The sequence below is a fragment of the Neoarius graeffei genome, chromosome 12, assembly GCF_027579695.1.
Source record: "Neoarius graeffei isolate fNeoGra1 chromosome 12, fNeoGra1.pri, whole genome shotgun sequence".
NCBI lineage: Eukaryota > Metazoa > Chordata > Actinopteri > Siluriformes > Ariidae > Neoarius > Neoarius graeffei.
In genome coordinates, this window is record NC_083580.1 from 29,875,052 (window position 1) to 29,888,973 (window position 13,922).

A 13,922-nucleotide genomic window follows, 5' to 3' on the forward strand; every position below is an offset into this window, starting at 1 on the left:
AGGACAGTTCTTTCAAACACAAAAATTTAATTCAGAAGTTTGTAAGCGAAGATGCATATAACTGGGATAAATGGCTCGAACCCCTGTTATTCGCAGTACAATAAGTCCCGCAAACCTCCACGGGATTCTCCCTGTTCTAATTATTATACGGGCGTAAGCCTCACAGCATTTTGGACGTGCTGCAGAAAAAGTGAGAGGATGGACCTTCAAATAGTAAAAACAATTCAGTACATTCTTGACCTGCATGCAAAGCTCCACACCCTCACACACTTAACCCAGGAGAACTTATGGCAGGCACAAGAACGTCAGGTCTGGCTGTACAACAGGCGCGCATGCCTTAGAGAGTATTCACCCAGGGAGATAAATTATTCATATTTTTGCCCACTTTGAGCTCCAAATTGATTGCCAAGTGGCAAGGGCCCTTTGAGGTCACACAGCAAATCGGGGAGGTCAACTATGAGGTGAGGCGAATGGATGGGGCGGGACACTACAAACATACCACCTCAACCTGTTAAAACATTGGAACAAGGGGGTCCCCGTGGTGTTGGTAGTTCTGGGGAGAGAAGAGCTGGGACCAGAGGTAAAAATGAAAGTAACCATTCAAGCCACTTCAGTCCCCTGTGGAGACCACCTCGCCCAACTCATGGAGTTTGCAGGCTGCAAATGGAATTTTCCGACGTGTTCTCGCCTGTTCCCGGCTGCACTCACCTCACAGGACACCACACTAAAACGTCAAGAGGTGGTGGTGCGTAGCTACCCATACCGCTTGCCTGAACAAAAAAAACACTGGTGGTTCAAGACAAACCTCAAGGCCATGCTTGAAATGGGAATAATCAAGGAGCCCCACAGTGATTGCAGCAGCCCGGTGGTCCTCGTCCCCAAGACCGACGGGTCGATCTGGTTCTGCACGGACTATAGAAAAGTCGATGCGGTGTCCAAATTCGACGTGTACCCAATGCCTCGCATTGAGGAGTTGCTCAATCAATTAGGTGCTACTCGCTTTCACTTGACATTGAATTTGACAAAGGGATATTGGACCTTGACTCGTCAATCCTGAGAGAAAACTGCCTTTTCCACACCGTTTAGCTTCCACCAATTCGTCATAGCTCTGGTTACATTCCAATGGCCAACTGGCCTTCACCAAGGTAAAAGCTGCACTGTGTGTGGGGGGCCCAGTTTTACACTCCCCTGCCATCTCTCTCCCTTTTATTTTGTAGGCAGACGTATCGGACAGAGAGCCAGGGGCCGTTTTGTCCCAGAAGTTGGAGGTCAAGGAACGTCCAGTGCTATACATCAGTTGCAAACTCCCAACACGTGAAAGTACGTACAGCACCATCGAGAAGGAGTGCCTGGCCATCAAGTGAGCAGTCCTCAGCCTCTGGTACTACCTGCTGGGGCAACTTATCACACTTTGTTAGGACCACACACCGCTCCAGTGGCTCCACTGCATGAAGGATGCCAATGCACAGATCACCCGTTGGTATCTAGCCCCAGGGCTCGACATTAACAGTAGCCCGATTGCCCGGGGCAACCATTCAATAGATTCGGACAACCAGACTCTCACAAATGCTTGCCTGATCGGGCAACTACCCAAATATGTCAACTTATGTGAAAAACGATGTTTATACATTCATATTATGATGAAATTCCATCACAATTTGCGATTGTTTGACTCGGAAAGACCGCGTCCATGTTATCATTACGGGATGTTCAACAACTAGCGGAATTCACATTTGCACATCGCGGGCTCATAATGCAGTTTCCCATTGCTAATAATTATTGCGTAGTGTATATTCAGTGTTCGATTCAGACCCTCCAGGATTTCGCGATGTTGCGATTTGCAACTTCAACGCAAATTCAACCAATCCCCGCGAATTCAGGGCGGTGTTGCAATTATATCCAATCACCACAACTTTCCCGCAAATTTGACCAATCGTTGGCGTCGTCTTGAGGTGACGTCGACAAAATACTTTCTGCCTTACTTCCATGTATACGTTCAAGAGAAGCAGCATGTGCGCAGTGTTGCCAGATTGAGCTATTTTATGTACATTTTGGCGGGTTTTGAACATATTTTGGGTTGGAAAATGTCAGCAGTATCTGGCAACATTGCATGATGTGCAAGTCAGTGTTTAAGTAGGCTTAAATTCTGTTACTGAAAGTGTGTTACGTTTACAGTGAAGGACTTGACATGAAGAATTTGACTTTTTTTTTTACTTAATACAAGAAATTAATGGATGCCAACATTTTTGCCAAAATGGTATTTTATTTTCCATTGTTTAGGCAGCTTCAGCATCATACTGTGAGATTTTGTTCAAATTGTTTTTTTCTTCTATGAAGCCTGAGCCATTTATTTTATTAGTTTATAATTATTGTTTAATTTAGTCTTCAGGAGAGACTGCCTGCACACAGTACTAGTATTAATAGTTTTTTTTTTCTTACATGAAAGCTGAGGCATTTATATTATATTTTACGGTAACTTCATGTTGTGCTGTGAGGGTCTCTGCACTTTAACTTTTGAACCAAGGTGCATTTGGATAAGTAAAGCCTATTTTTCTGCATTTTTGTAGTCCTGATAATCTTTTATATTGGTAAAGTATAGGACCATTTCTCAGTGTCTGTTTTTTTTTAATCAATAGTTTTTCAGTAATAACAATATTTAACATATCACTCAATTTTAAATCACAAAAAGAGAAAATCGCAACAATTTCTCGCAACTTTCACTTCCTCCCGCAATGTAATCGCAACAAAAACCTAAAAAACACACCGCAACTTTCATCGCAATTTTTTGGAAACCCCCCCGCAACATCAGACATTTTAGCCTGCAGCAATCACAAAAAAGGCCCGTGGAATCCTGGGGGGACTGCCTACTGGTATGTCCTTCACTACATGACTAATTACCGCATTACTCGCACGGGGCGCTAGTGTCCATGCTTGTTGATACAGACAGCGTCTGAGAAGGTTGAATAATAAATAAAAAATATGTAATATTTGGGCAACCATGTTCTGAGTTCGGGCAACCAGATTTCTACAAATGGTTGCCCGAATGGGCAACCATGTCTCAAAGTTAACGTAGAGCCCTGAGCCCTCCAGTCTTTTAAGTTCATGGTGGTCCACACGCCAGGGGCGCAGATGGTGGTGGTAGACTTTCTGTCCTGTCAGGGAGCGAGTCCGCTGCAGGCCAGACAGCTCCCCGGCCTGAGTCGAGTGGCAGGGGTATGGTCAAGCATCAGTTTGTGAATGGAGGGTGGGGCCAAGTAAGGTGAGTGGCAACGGCATTACACCTGTGGGCAATTAAATGTGTGTGTTCGTTACAGTGACGATGGAGGAAAGAAAAGGAGGGAAAGTGCGAAGGGGGGGGTTTCTCTCTCCTGACCAGAGTACTGGTGTGAGCGAAAGAGTCAACTAAGCTGAAAAGCAGTCAAAAAGGTGGTCACAAAGTCTGTGTTGACACTAATTCCCGCTTGTCCATGCTTCAGTATTCCACCCACGTCAGGGACATACTACAAGGAATTAGGCAGAAAGTTTAAACAAAAATCAGCCTCATCACCTAGTGTGGCAGCGGGGTCATGATCAAGCATTAGCTGTGGGCGGAGAGGAGTCAGATAGAACCAGCAGGTAACACGTGACGAGTTTCACTCATGCTTGAGTTGCATTTTACTTGTGTGTCTCTTTTGCGTTCTTTCAGAAAAAAGCTAGTAACTTGAGTGAGAGAGAGCTGAGCTACCCAGTAGTGTGTGCGCGCAAAAGAGAGTGAAGTCACTGAAAAGTCATCTTTAAATAAAAAATTAAATGCACCTTGAGTTGTCAAGTCTATCTCCCACTTCCCCATTTCCCAGTAGCCTTGAGAGTGTTGCACCTAGTTATCTTTTTAAACTTCTACTTAACTGAATGGACTGAAGACACTCGTATGATTACTTAATGTGTGAATGCATATATAAACTTGCAACTCATTATTTTTGTCAGCTTTTAAATGCAACTACAATACGTTTCCCCTGCTGCTAAACACTTGGCTCAGCAAAATGTGCCCCAGTAAAAATGTGTGAAAAGTCAGAAAAATAAATAAATAAATAAAAATCCAGAAGCAGCAGAGTGATTCCAGAAGAAAACGCAGCAGAAAAATCCACAGTTAGAAAAAATGAAAGCAAAAATACTTTTTTTTAAATTATTTTGATCTGATTCTATTATTTGCATTTGTAATTTTTTTTACACTTTCATAATTAATGTTTTGCTTTTGGGTTTTATGATTTTATTTGAAACTTTTGGCACAAAATGAACTCCATACATCACTTCATACTGTATTCAAGGAATATGCATTTGTACAAAATATATAGCATTGCCAAGGTTTGAAATAATCAAAACAGATATGCTATGAACAAGTTCTTAATTATAAAGTTCAATTTCATGGCTAAAATTTTATTCAGATCATTTATATACATCACTTATGTATATGAGCAATGTATTTCTGACCAATATACATCACCCTCCTCTACACCCACCTGTCACTGTAGACTGATCTTTCAAAGAACTGCACAGGGTTCTCTGTGTGGCACAGTCTGCTACTGGCCAAGTTGATTTGGGCGCGCACACGGCTCATGCATGCATAACTCTGGAATGTGTAAGCCCAGCGTTCCGGCTTGTCATACATCATCTGCAATACGTTCCCCCCACTCTTTTGAGATGTGGTCAGCTCCTGACACAGACACAGACACACAGATCACCATCATATCGAAAAAAGCCCAGGAACTTGCTCTTCACTGACTTCACTGTTCACTACTCTGAACATGCAGCCTTTTAAATTGGCTTGATTAATTATTTAATCTCCATTTTGTCCCGTGTTCAAAATACTTAGCATCAGCTCTGGTAAAGAACTTTCCGAAAAACCTTAGCACATAGTTTTCTGCTTTTCCTCTTATAAACAGAGTTGATGCCATGCATCACTCATTTCAACAGGAAAAAGCTGAACCATCTTTAACGGAAAAGGTTTCATATATTCAATAAAAAATCGTTCCCCAAAGGACTTTAAAGGTCTGATGACACGAACATGACTCTATGCAATTTCTTAAATAAACTATACAACATGGCAAACACGTTAGATTTCTGTTATAATTACGTGAAAAGAAGCTGTTGTTACGCGAATATCCAACTTTTAATTGCACAGCGCAAGAAAACTGGGTCCGTGGCTCGCAGCCATGCTGTGACGTCAGCGGAACACCACGCTGCGGTTCACTGGCTGTTCTACTCAATGGAAACGGCGCATGAAAACGCTGGTGAACTCTAGTGCTAGCTCTTCCTCTGAACAAAAGAACAACCAAATACTGGTACTTTAAGCAGTGATCATGATGGCATGATTTTATCTGATTTTAAATAAATGAGATTGATAATGTGAATGTTCACAACTAGTACATACAAACTCTGCAGCTTCTGATTCAGCAGCTGCGTCATACTCCGCAAAAACATCAGCAAGAACCTACAATATAAATCGAAATGCAATACACTAAGCTCAAATGACTTTTGGAAAGTATAATTTCTAAATTTTTTCTACATATTCTTAAAGTCGGTCATCGGGGTACTTGCTACCGTTCCCTAACAACGCATGGCAAAGGGTAAAGTGTAGTGTTGCTACGAGTACTTGCTAAAGCCTCCGGTGGAAGATCCTCGATGTGCTGATAAGACATACAGTTCTATATAACACACAAGTGTCACGATAATCACAAAACAGATGCAAATTGTTAAAATACCTAATTTTTAAGCAATCATGTGTTGATCTCTTCCGAATAGAATCTATGATAGCCTACCCTCTTTACCCTTTGCCTCTCGTTGCTAGGCGGCAGTTACATGAAAGCCGCAAGCTTTCACAAGCAAATACATGACTGATATCACGCCGACTTTATGATTACATTTATGATTATCATGAACGTGTACTCTATGATGTGTACTCTATGAGCGCTCTGGAGCGAGTGACTTCCAAGATGGCCGCGCAGACCGCAGTGTTACTATTTTTAGCATCATGTCGGAGCACTCTATAGCTCTACGTACCATTATCTTATGTCGTTTCTCAACACATGTTCTGACAGGAGGACTGTCTTTGGAGGAGTCGCCTTGTCCCAGGCGACTGCTGGATCCGGCATAGCTACTAGAAGACCCCCTCCGGAATACTGTAGGCACTGCTGATGGTAGTAACACACGTTTGTGCTGAACTGCACACCCAAGAGATTCTTTTAAGCTGGGAAGGGTGTCAAAACAATCCAAATTGAAGTGTTCAGAGCACAGGACGGATGTTGGTGAGGGCTCCCACTTGTCACGAGTGCGCCTGACTTGCTTCACCCACTTCGCATGCAGCTCGGGATCTCTGGGAAACTTGAATAAACTTACCCCATCCTTGTGGGTTTTGGAGCAAAAGCCGGCAACACAACGCGAAGGCATAATAACTAACTAATATATATATATATATATATATATATATATATATATATATATATATATAAAATGTATAATAATACTAATAATGACAAACTGAACACCTGTCGCATCAACAACAAACTGGTAAGTGAGGAGGAAGATTCTTTCGCTGACGTCATATAGCCCCTCCTCCTCATTCATCTCCTGGGTGCTGCAGCCCCGTCAAACATGGGCGCAGATAGAGGGTGGGATTCGTCCCACCCAGATTTAAATTCACCTCGTTCGGTCCCCCCCACTTATAGGGAGGAAAAAACGTCTATGCTGTCTTTCTTTGCATAAGGCAAACCTCACGGAAAAATCAAAAGACTAATCACCATTCGGTTTATTGAGGTGCACAGCAGTACATACATAGTTGCAACAACTCACATAAAACAAAACAAAGACTGATATTCGGTTGGTTGAGCTGCGCAGACTGCACAGGTTGCGAGCTCGAGCTTGGTTGCTATGGTTACCCACAACAAGTTTGACAGGCATATCGGGGACAGCTCCTAGTTCAGGACCCCAACACGGCATGATGAAGGGTGCCAAACCGAAAAGGCAGAAAACGATTCCATCATTTTTTCAAAAAACAACGACTAAGTAAACTGTGCCTTACTTTATCATATCACCTTGCAATTTTTTGATAGTCTGTTCAAAGTAATGTCGTAGTGAAAGTAAAATTGTACGGAGTAGAGATGCCTTTCTGGTAGCCTCCTCCTTTCGGTGGTAGCCTGTAGATACAGTGCTCAGAAGGCAGTTTTAATGTTTAATCTGGCGTTCCCTGCCATAATTTCAGCGAGCATATTGTTTCATAAAGAAACTTTGCGAAGAGTTGTTGACTGACTGCTGCTCACGCAACACACAGGCATAGTTAGAAAGTCAACACATGTTGACAACACATGTTGGGGATGGGGGTGGGGTTGGTTTGCTGGCAGCTTTGTCCCCCCCCAGTTCAAAAAACGTATCTGCGCCCCTGCCGTCAAATTTGCCCAAATAGCCGCGTTTATCATAACTTGTAAAATAGGCGCCTTCGTGAATTAATATATGGATCATCGGGAATTACTTTTTATGTTATAAAACATCGCCAAAGATGTCAAAAACGTGTCATCAGACCTTTAAAGGCTTGACAAAAAAAATGCATCTGCACAAGTTTTCGATTTACTTTAAATGTAGTCATGCCAAGACCCAATCGGGATCAAAATTCTGCTCTGAAGTCATGAATGACAGCGAAAAGCGAGGTTTTTTTTTTCCGTTTCCGGTCGAGAGTACGTCGTGCGCATTCTGGCTGCCGCTTCTCACCGGAGCTTTTTTATTTTATTTTCTCTTCTTTGTTATTTTTTCTGTGTGTTTGTGTAGTTTGATGTTTGAGTGTTTTGTCCACCGGTGGTGGTGTAGCTCCGGACCCAGTTTTGGGCGTCGGTCCCCTCCAGGCCTTGGGTCGCTGTGGGTGATGCCTGTGCTCCCAGCTATGGACTGCAGTGAGCTCGCTGCTCATTTTAACATCGTGGTTGTCCAGTGCTCTGTGCTTTAATGCTTGGCGTGATGTTCCGAGCGATGTTGCTCAGCGCCATCGCGGCGGCTGTGCAGGCGGTTTGTGGATCCATGGCGTGGTGTTCAAGCGATGTTGCTGGCGGCGTCACGGTGGCTGTGCTGGCGGTGTGGAACTTGTTTTCGTGCGCCTTTTGGTGCGACTGTGGCTGCTACACCACTGGAATGACATCCTGACCCCTATTTGGTGGACTTTTTTTCTGTCTATAATTGTAAAGCGGCCTTGGGTTTTTAGAAAGGCGCTATATAAATTTAACCTATTATTATTATGAAAAAGCTCATTTCTGACACTGGACATGCTCAGCTGATTTGGCTACATTTAATTTAAATGGAACATTTGGATAAATTTGATTTCCAAACTCTTCCTGTAAGTTCTGATATACTGCTGCTTCTGAAGCTGACCACAGGATTGCTTTGCAATAATTTGCAAAATATATCTGGGGTGGGAGAACTCTCTGGTGTACAGTGAGTTCTTGACTATACCATCTGTTGAGTCCCAAGAGATATGTGGGGTGTTGGGTGTATTACTGCATGTCACAGCTGTTGATGGTAGTACATTTGCAGAATATAAACAGCAGCTGCTCTGGGTGGCTCAAGTCCATACCACTCAGTGACTACGTTTACATGCACATCCAAATCGAGCTGCTGTCGGTAATCGAGCTGAAGGTCCCAGCAGGGTGCCAGAGAAATCCAATCCTACATGCACACAATGAAATCGGGCTATTGTGTGAGGTGCATTGTGCACCCGAGCCACAGGTGGCGCAACACGCCCCATCGTGTTGGTACACTTCCGGTTGTCATCATGAAGAGCTATTCAAGAGTGTAAACAAAGTTATCAGTTCCGTGTTCTCCATTGCGCGTTTTTCTCCCGTCCATGAATTTTAATATATTCAACTCCTTAAGCTGAATGAGCATGAACTCTGTCTCCTCATTGCTCCAGAAGTGCACGTTTCTGCTTGCCTGTGGCAGTGGGGGCGTGGTCAAGCGCCGGTCTGTGACAGGAGGGCGGAGCCAGGGAAGGTAAGTGGCAGAATCACTTCACCTGACGGTAATTAACCTGTTTGTGTGGGTCTTCCCAGTAACCGCGCCCTATTTAAGGAGGCAGAGGGAGAGCAGAGGGGACAGCTCATCCCAGGACTAGGGGACAGCTCATCCCGGGACTAGAACACAGCGCGCGCGTGTGTGTTTTTCTCTCAAGAATAAAAGTAGGCTGTTAAACTGAAAAGTCTGACAATAAAAAGCCTATTAGTACCAGAAGCTTTGTCCTGCCGTCCTCTGTGCTCCACCCACACTTCAGAGAGCTCTACATCGCCATTTTCTCTTCTTCGTTTGTTCCTCCTGACCTCTTCTGCTGCTCGCTACTACTGTTGTCATGCCGACCGAGGCTGTTGTGTTTCCCGCTTGTGGTCTCGTCACTCGTCACTTCCGGAAGTAGCTCGACAACTAGCTCGATAGGGTATACATGCACAAAGTAGCTCGGCAGAAATCACAAACTAGGTCGTGTAGCTCGATTCCGAGAAATCAAGTTCGGTTCAATTTCAGCCGAATTAAGGTGTATACATGGCATTTTGAACTTCGATTTCAGTCGAGCAACGGCAGAAATTCGATTCTCTCTATGTGCATGTAAACGTAGTGAGTGATATGCAGACTCCCAGCCAACGATGTGAATTCCAAGCCATCAGGACATGCACCAAGTTCATTGCAACCTGATTCACATACTTGCAGCTAAATTCTACTGTGCAAGTGTGCACAGTCCGACATTGTTTCCCTTAAATATTGAAAGGAAGAAACCACTCATTTCTTTATAAGTTACAGCTACATTCATCCAATTCCCAGTTGAATAAAACATGAAGCATTTTAATAAACATACAAGCCCATGCCCCTTGTGAAATATACTTAATGTGTCAAGAAAACTATTCCTACATTTCAATACACAGGGCAGATAATAATAACTTAGTTTTATATAGCGCCTTTCATGGAACCCAAGGTCGCTTTACAAAAGAGGAGATTGGGTATGGGGGGAGAGGGAAGGGTTAAGGACCATAGGCCTCAGTGAAGAGATGTGACTTGAGATGCTTTTTGAACATAGCCAGAGTGGGGGCTTGGCGGATGTGGAGAGGTAGATTGTTCCAGAGGGTGGGAGCAGCAACACAAAAGGCTCTGTCACCAAAGGTCCGTAGCCTGGAGCGTGGGATGACAAGTTGGTCCTTGCCAGAGGACCTCAGGGACCTTGATTGGGAGTAGGGCTGGAGGAGGTCAGAGAGGTATAGAGGAGCAAGATTATGGAGTGACTTGTATGTGAGGAGTAGAATCTTGTATGTGATGCGAGACTTCACTGGGAGCCAGTGGAGCTGCTTGAGTGTTGGGGTAATGTGTTGCCACCGCTTCGTGTGTGTAAGAACCCTGGCAGCTGAGTTTTGTATGCGCTGTAGTCGGTCCAGGGCTCTAGTAGGCAGGCCATAAAGGACACCATTACAGTAGTCCAGACGTGAGGTAATGAAGGCATGGATCAGAGTTTCTGCAACAGAGTGGGATAGTGAAGGGCGGAGTCTGCAGATGTTCTTGAGGTGGAAGAAGGCGGATTTGGTGGTGTTATTGATGTGGGCCTGAAATGAGAGTGTGCAGTCAAGGATAACACCCAAGTTTCGCACTTCTGTTGAAGGCCTGATGGTACAGCCGTCCACATTAAGCAGGATATCACTGACTTCTTTGGAAAGTGATGGGGGGGGCACCATCATGAGTTCTGTTTTGTTGTTGTTTATTTTCAGTAAGTTAGCGGCCATCCATGTCTTTATTTCATGCAAGCAGTGGACAAGTGGTAGGGGAGGGAGATGAGATATGCTTGTTTGAGTGCAAGCATATTTCAGAAATAAGAAAACTGACTGGCTATGTGCACACTATTTATAGTCTTATAGCAAATATTCTTTAAGTGCGTTTTCTCCACCAAATACTTTGCACACTAGGCTTGAGAGATTGTGTGCAATATGTCATAATGCTATTATTCGCCATAACTATCACGGATTTAAGATAATATCACCTGTGGCTCTGGAAGGGTAACAGCCACCCAGGGGAGAAAGGAAGGTGTCATGGCCAGACATGTATAACATGTTACATCATTGCAGGATGGGAACCCCACCCACAACCCCAGAAGCTGACATCAGTTCAAAGCAGTCTTTCCAACTTTCTTTTCCAAACTTCATTTGACTGTATTGCAGTGTAAGCAATAAAAGAACTGAACCTTTTGCTCAAACATAAGGCTTTTCTGCTATGCACCTTTACACTGTGTGTGTGTGTGGGTCCGTATCAGAAACTGGTCTCTCATTTGGAACATTATGGTCAAAAAATACATTTTCTAATTTTACTTTTTTTTTTTGCATTTACCGAACACTCAATCTTTCTTTTGTCATGTTTAATAAGAATAAAGATAGTATCTTGCTTTATCTGGCCTCCACTGTGGAAATTTTTTTTTATTACAATTCAAATGTTATTGTAAAACTGATTTACATATAAAATAACTACATCATGAAGAATTAAAGCCTCTCCTTCACAGATGAGTGAAAATATTGAATAAATTTCCTCTTTTTGATTGCTTGGGTTAAAAATGCCAAATTATGATGACTGAATTTATTATTCACCTAAATATGAACAATGGGATACATTTTGGGTATTTGATATGGCGAAACAGGACAATAGGACACAATAGAAAACTCAAGAACACACCGGAAAGATGAGAATAATGGCGGTGGTAAAAGAACAGCGAATGTACCGGCTGAAGGTCGCGTGGGTCTCTGCTGCGGCACGCGAGCAATGGGACATCACTACCGCACCGGACAGAGTGCGAGGCGGGGGTGGGGCAAAATGACTGGCCATAGATTCTATCACAAGTTTGATTTAAATTGACCATGGTTGCAAAATTTTGGCCAAAAATACGCAAACACGACGAAATATGAAAGTAAGATGAAAAAGAAACATTCTATTGCCTTATACTGCAAGACTAAAGCAAAATAAAACTGTTAAAACTCACCTTTTCAGTGATAACATTCGAACAGATCACCCATGTAACAGAAAGACTGCAAATGTTAGCACGATCAACTTCTAACTGTTGGAATGGAAAATTCCATTCTACGCATACAAAATTGTTAAATGTGTGTCCTTCCCCACACACAAATAACACACTACGGTAAAAAATAGACCACAACTCATTTTATAGCTCAGAAATTCATACAAGACCAGCTACCACTGTAACATATTCTGTAAGAAACATTCAATACGTAACTTTCAGCTTTCGTTTTAAAAAATAATCGCAGATTTATAACTAAATTTTTATATGGTATAGTGATTTTAAGTTACTACTTTTGGTGGGGCAGTGACCTTGACCCTGAGGCTTTCCATTTAGATCAAAACACACGATCATACTGGTTTTGGGTATGCGGAAAATGGAGTTACAACAGTGATCAAATATTTTGCATGAGGTGTTATTATGGTTATGATTATTCTGTGAGCGCATCAATCCTTAGGTGTATAAAGTTACAATTTAAAATACAATTAGTGATAACTGTAGACTTTTCAGTGGACTACAACCTTTTTAAGGGAATGCAATGTAGTCAACCATTTATCATGTCCCAGATCAAGCCGCCATATTTCCATAAATTTGCAGAATTTTTGCCAAATTCTGAATAGAGTCATCACATCAAAGATTTAGTTTTATCTGTATTATTTTTCATAATTTTACTAAAACCATAAAGTTTATTGACTGAGTATATTTAGTGGGGTAACCCCACAGTACCCAGTTTCTGAGACAGACCCATATATATATATATATATATATATATATATATATAATAATCTCCTTCTCACCCCCGGCGGGGGGGTGGTATCCATGTCATCCTCAAGCTCGGGTCCTCTACCAGAGGCCTGGGAGTTTGAGGGTTCTGCGCAGTATCTTCGATGTTCCTAGGACTGCGCTCTTCTGGACTGAGGCTTCAGATGTTGTTCCTGGGATTTGCTGGAGCCACTCTCCCAGTTTGGGGGTTACTGCCCCAAGTGCCCCCACTACCACGGGGACCACGCAACCCTTGACCTTCCACATCCGTTCCAGCTGCTCTTTCAACCCTTGATACTTCTCAAGTTTCTCATGTTCCTTCTTCCTGATGTTGGCGTCAGCTGGGATCGCCACATCTATCACCACCACCCTCTTCTGCTCTTTGTCCACCACCACTATGTCCGGTTGGTTAGCCAGGATCTGTTTGTCAGTCTGGAAGCTGAAGTCCCACAGAATCTTGGCCCTGTTGTTCTCAGCCACCTTCTGTGGTATGGCCCATTGGGACTTGGGTATTTCTATTCCATACTGGTTGCAGATGTTCCTGTATACTATCCCAGCCACTTGGTTGTGCCTCTCCATGTACGCTGATCCAGCTAGCATCTTACACCCTGCTACTATGTGCTGGACTGTTTCAGGGGCTTCTTTGCACAGTCTGCATCTTGGGTCTGATCTACTCTGGTAGATCCTGGCCTCTATGGCTCTTGTGCTTATGGCCTGTTCTTGTGCTGCCATGATTAGTGCCTCTGTGCTGTCTGTCAGTCCTGCATTATCCAGCCACTGGTAGGATTTCTTGATATCAGCCACTTCCTCTATCTGACGGTGGTACATGCCATGGAGGGGTTTGTCTCTCCAGGTTGTCTGTTCCTCCTCCTCCTCTGCACTCTCTTCAGGGTTCTGCTGCCTGAGACATTCACTTAGCAGTTCATCCTTTGGGGCCATCTTTCTGATGTATTCTCGGATTTTCGATGTTTCATCCTGGACCGTGGTCTTGACGCTCACTAGCCCTCGGCCTCCCTCTTTCCGCTTAGTGTATAGTCTCAGCGTGCTGGACTTGGGGTGGAACCCTCCATGCATGGTGAGGAGCTTTCTAGTCTTGATATCTGTGGCTTCTATA

General features: G+C 43.4%; 1 protein-coding gene across 1 annotated transcript in view; it reads right to left on the reverse strand.

Moving 5' to 3' along the window:
- The window catches only part of dck (deoxycytidine kinase), a 107,834-nt gene that overhangs the window by 64,073 nt on the left and 29,839 nt on the right, over nt 1–13,922 (reverse strand). The window contains exon 3 of the mRNA XM_060935760.1: nt 4,497–4,690. Within this exon, the coding sequence (XP_060791743.1) occupies nt 4,497–4,690 (194 nt within the window). The remainder of the gene's footprint in view (nt 1–4,496; nt 4,691–13,922) is intronic.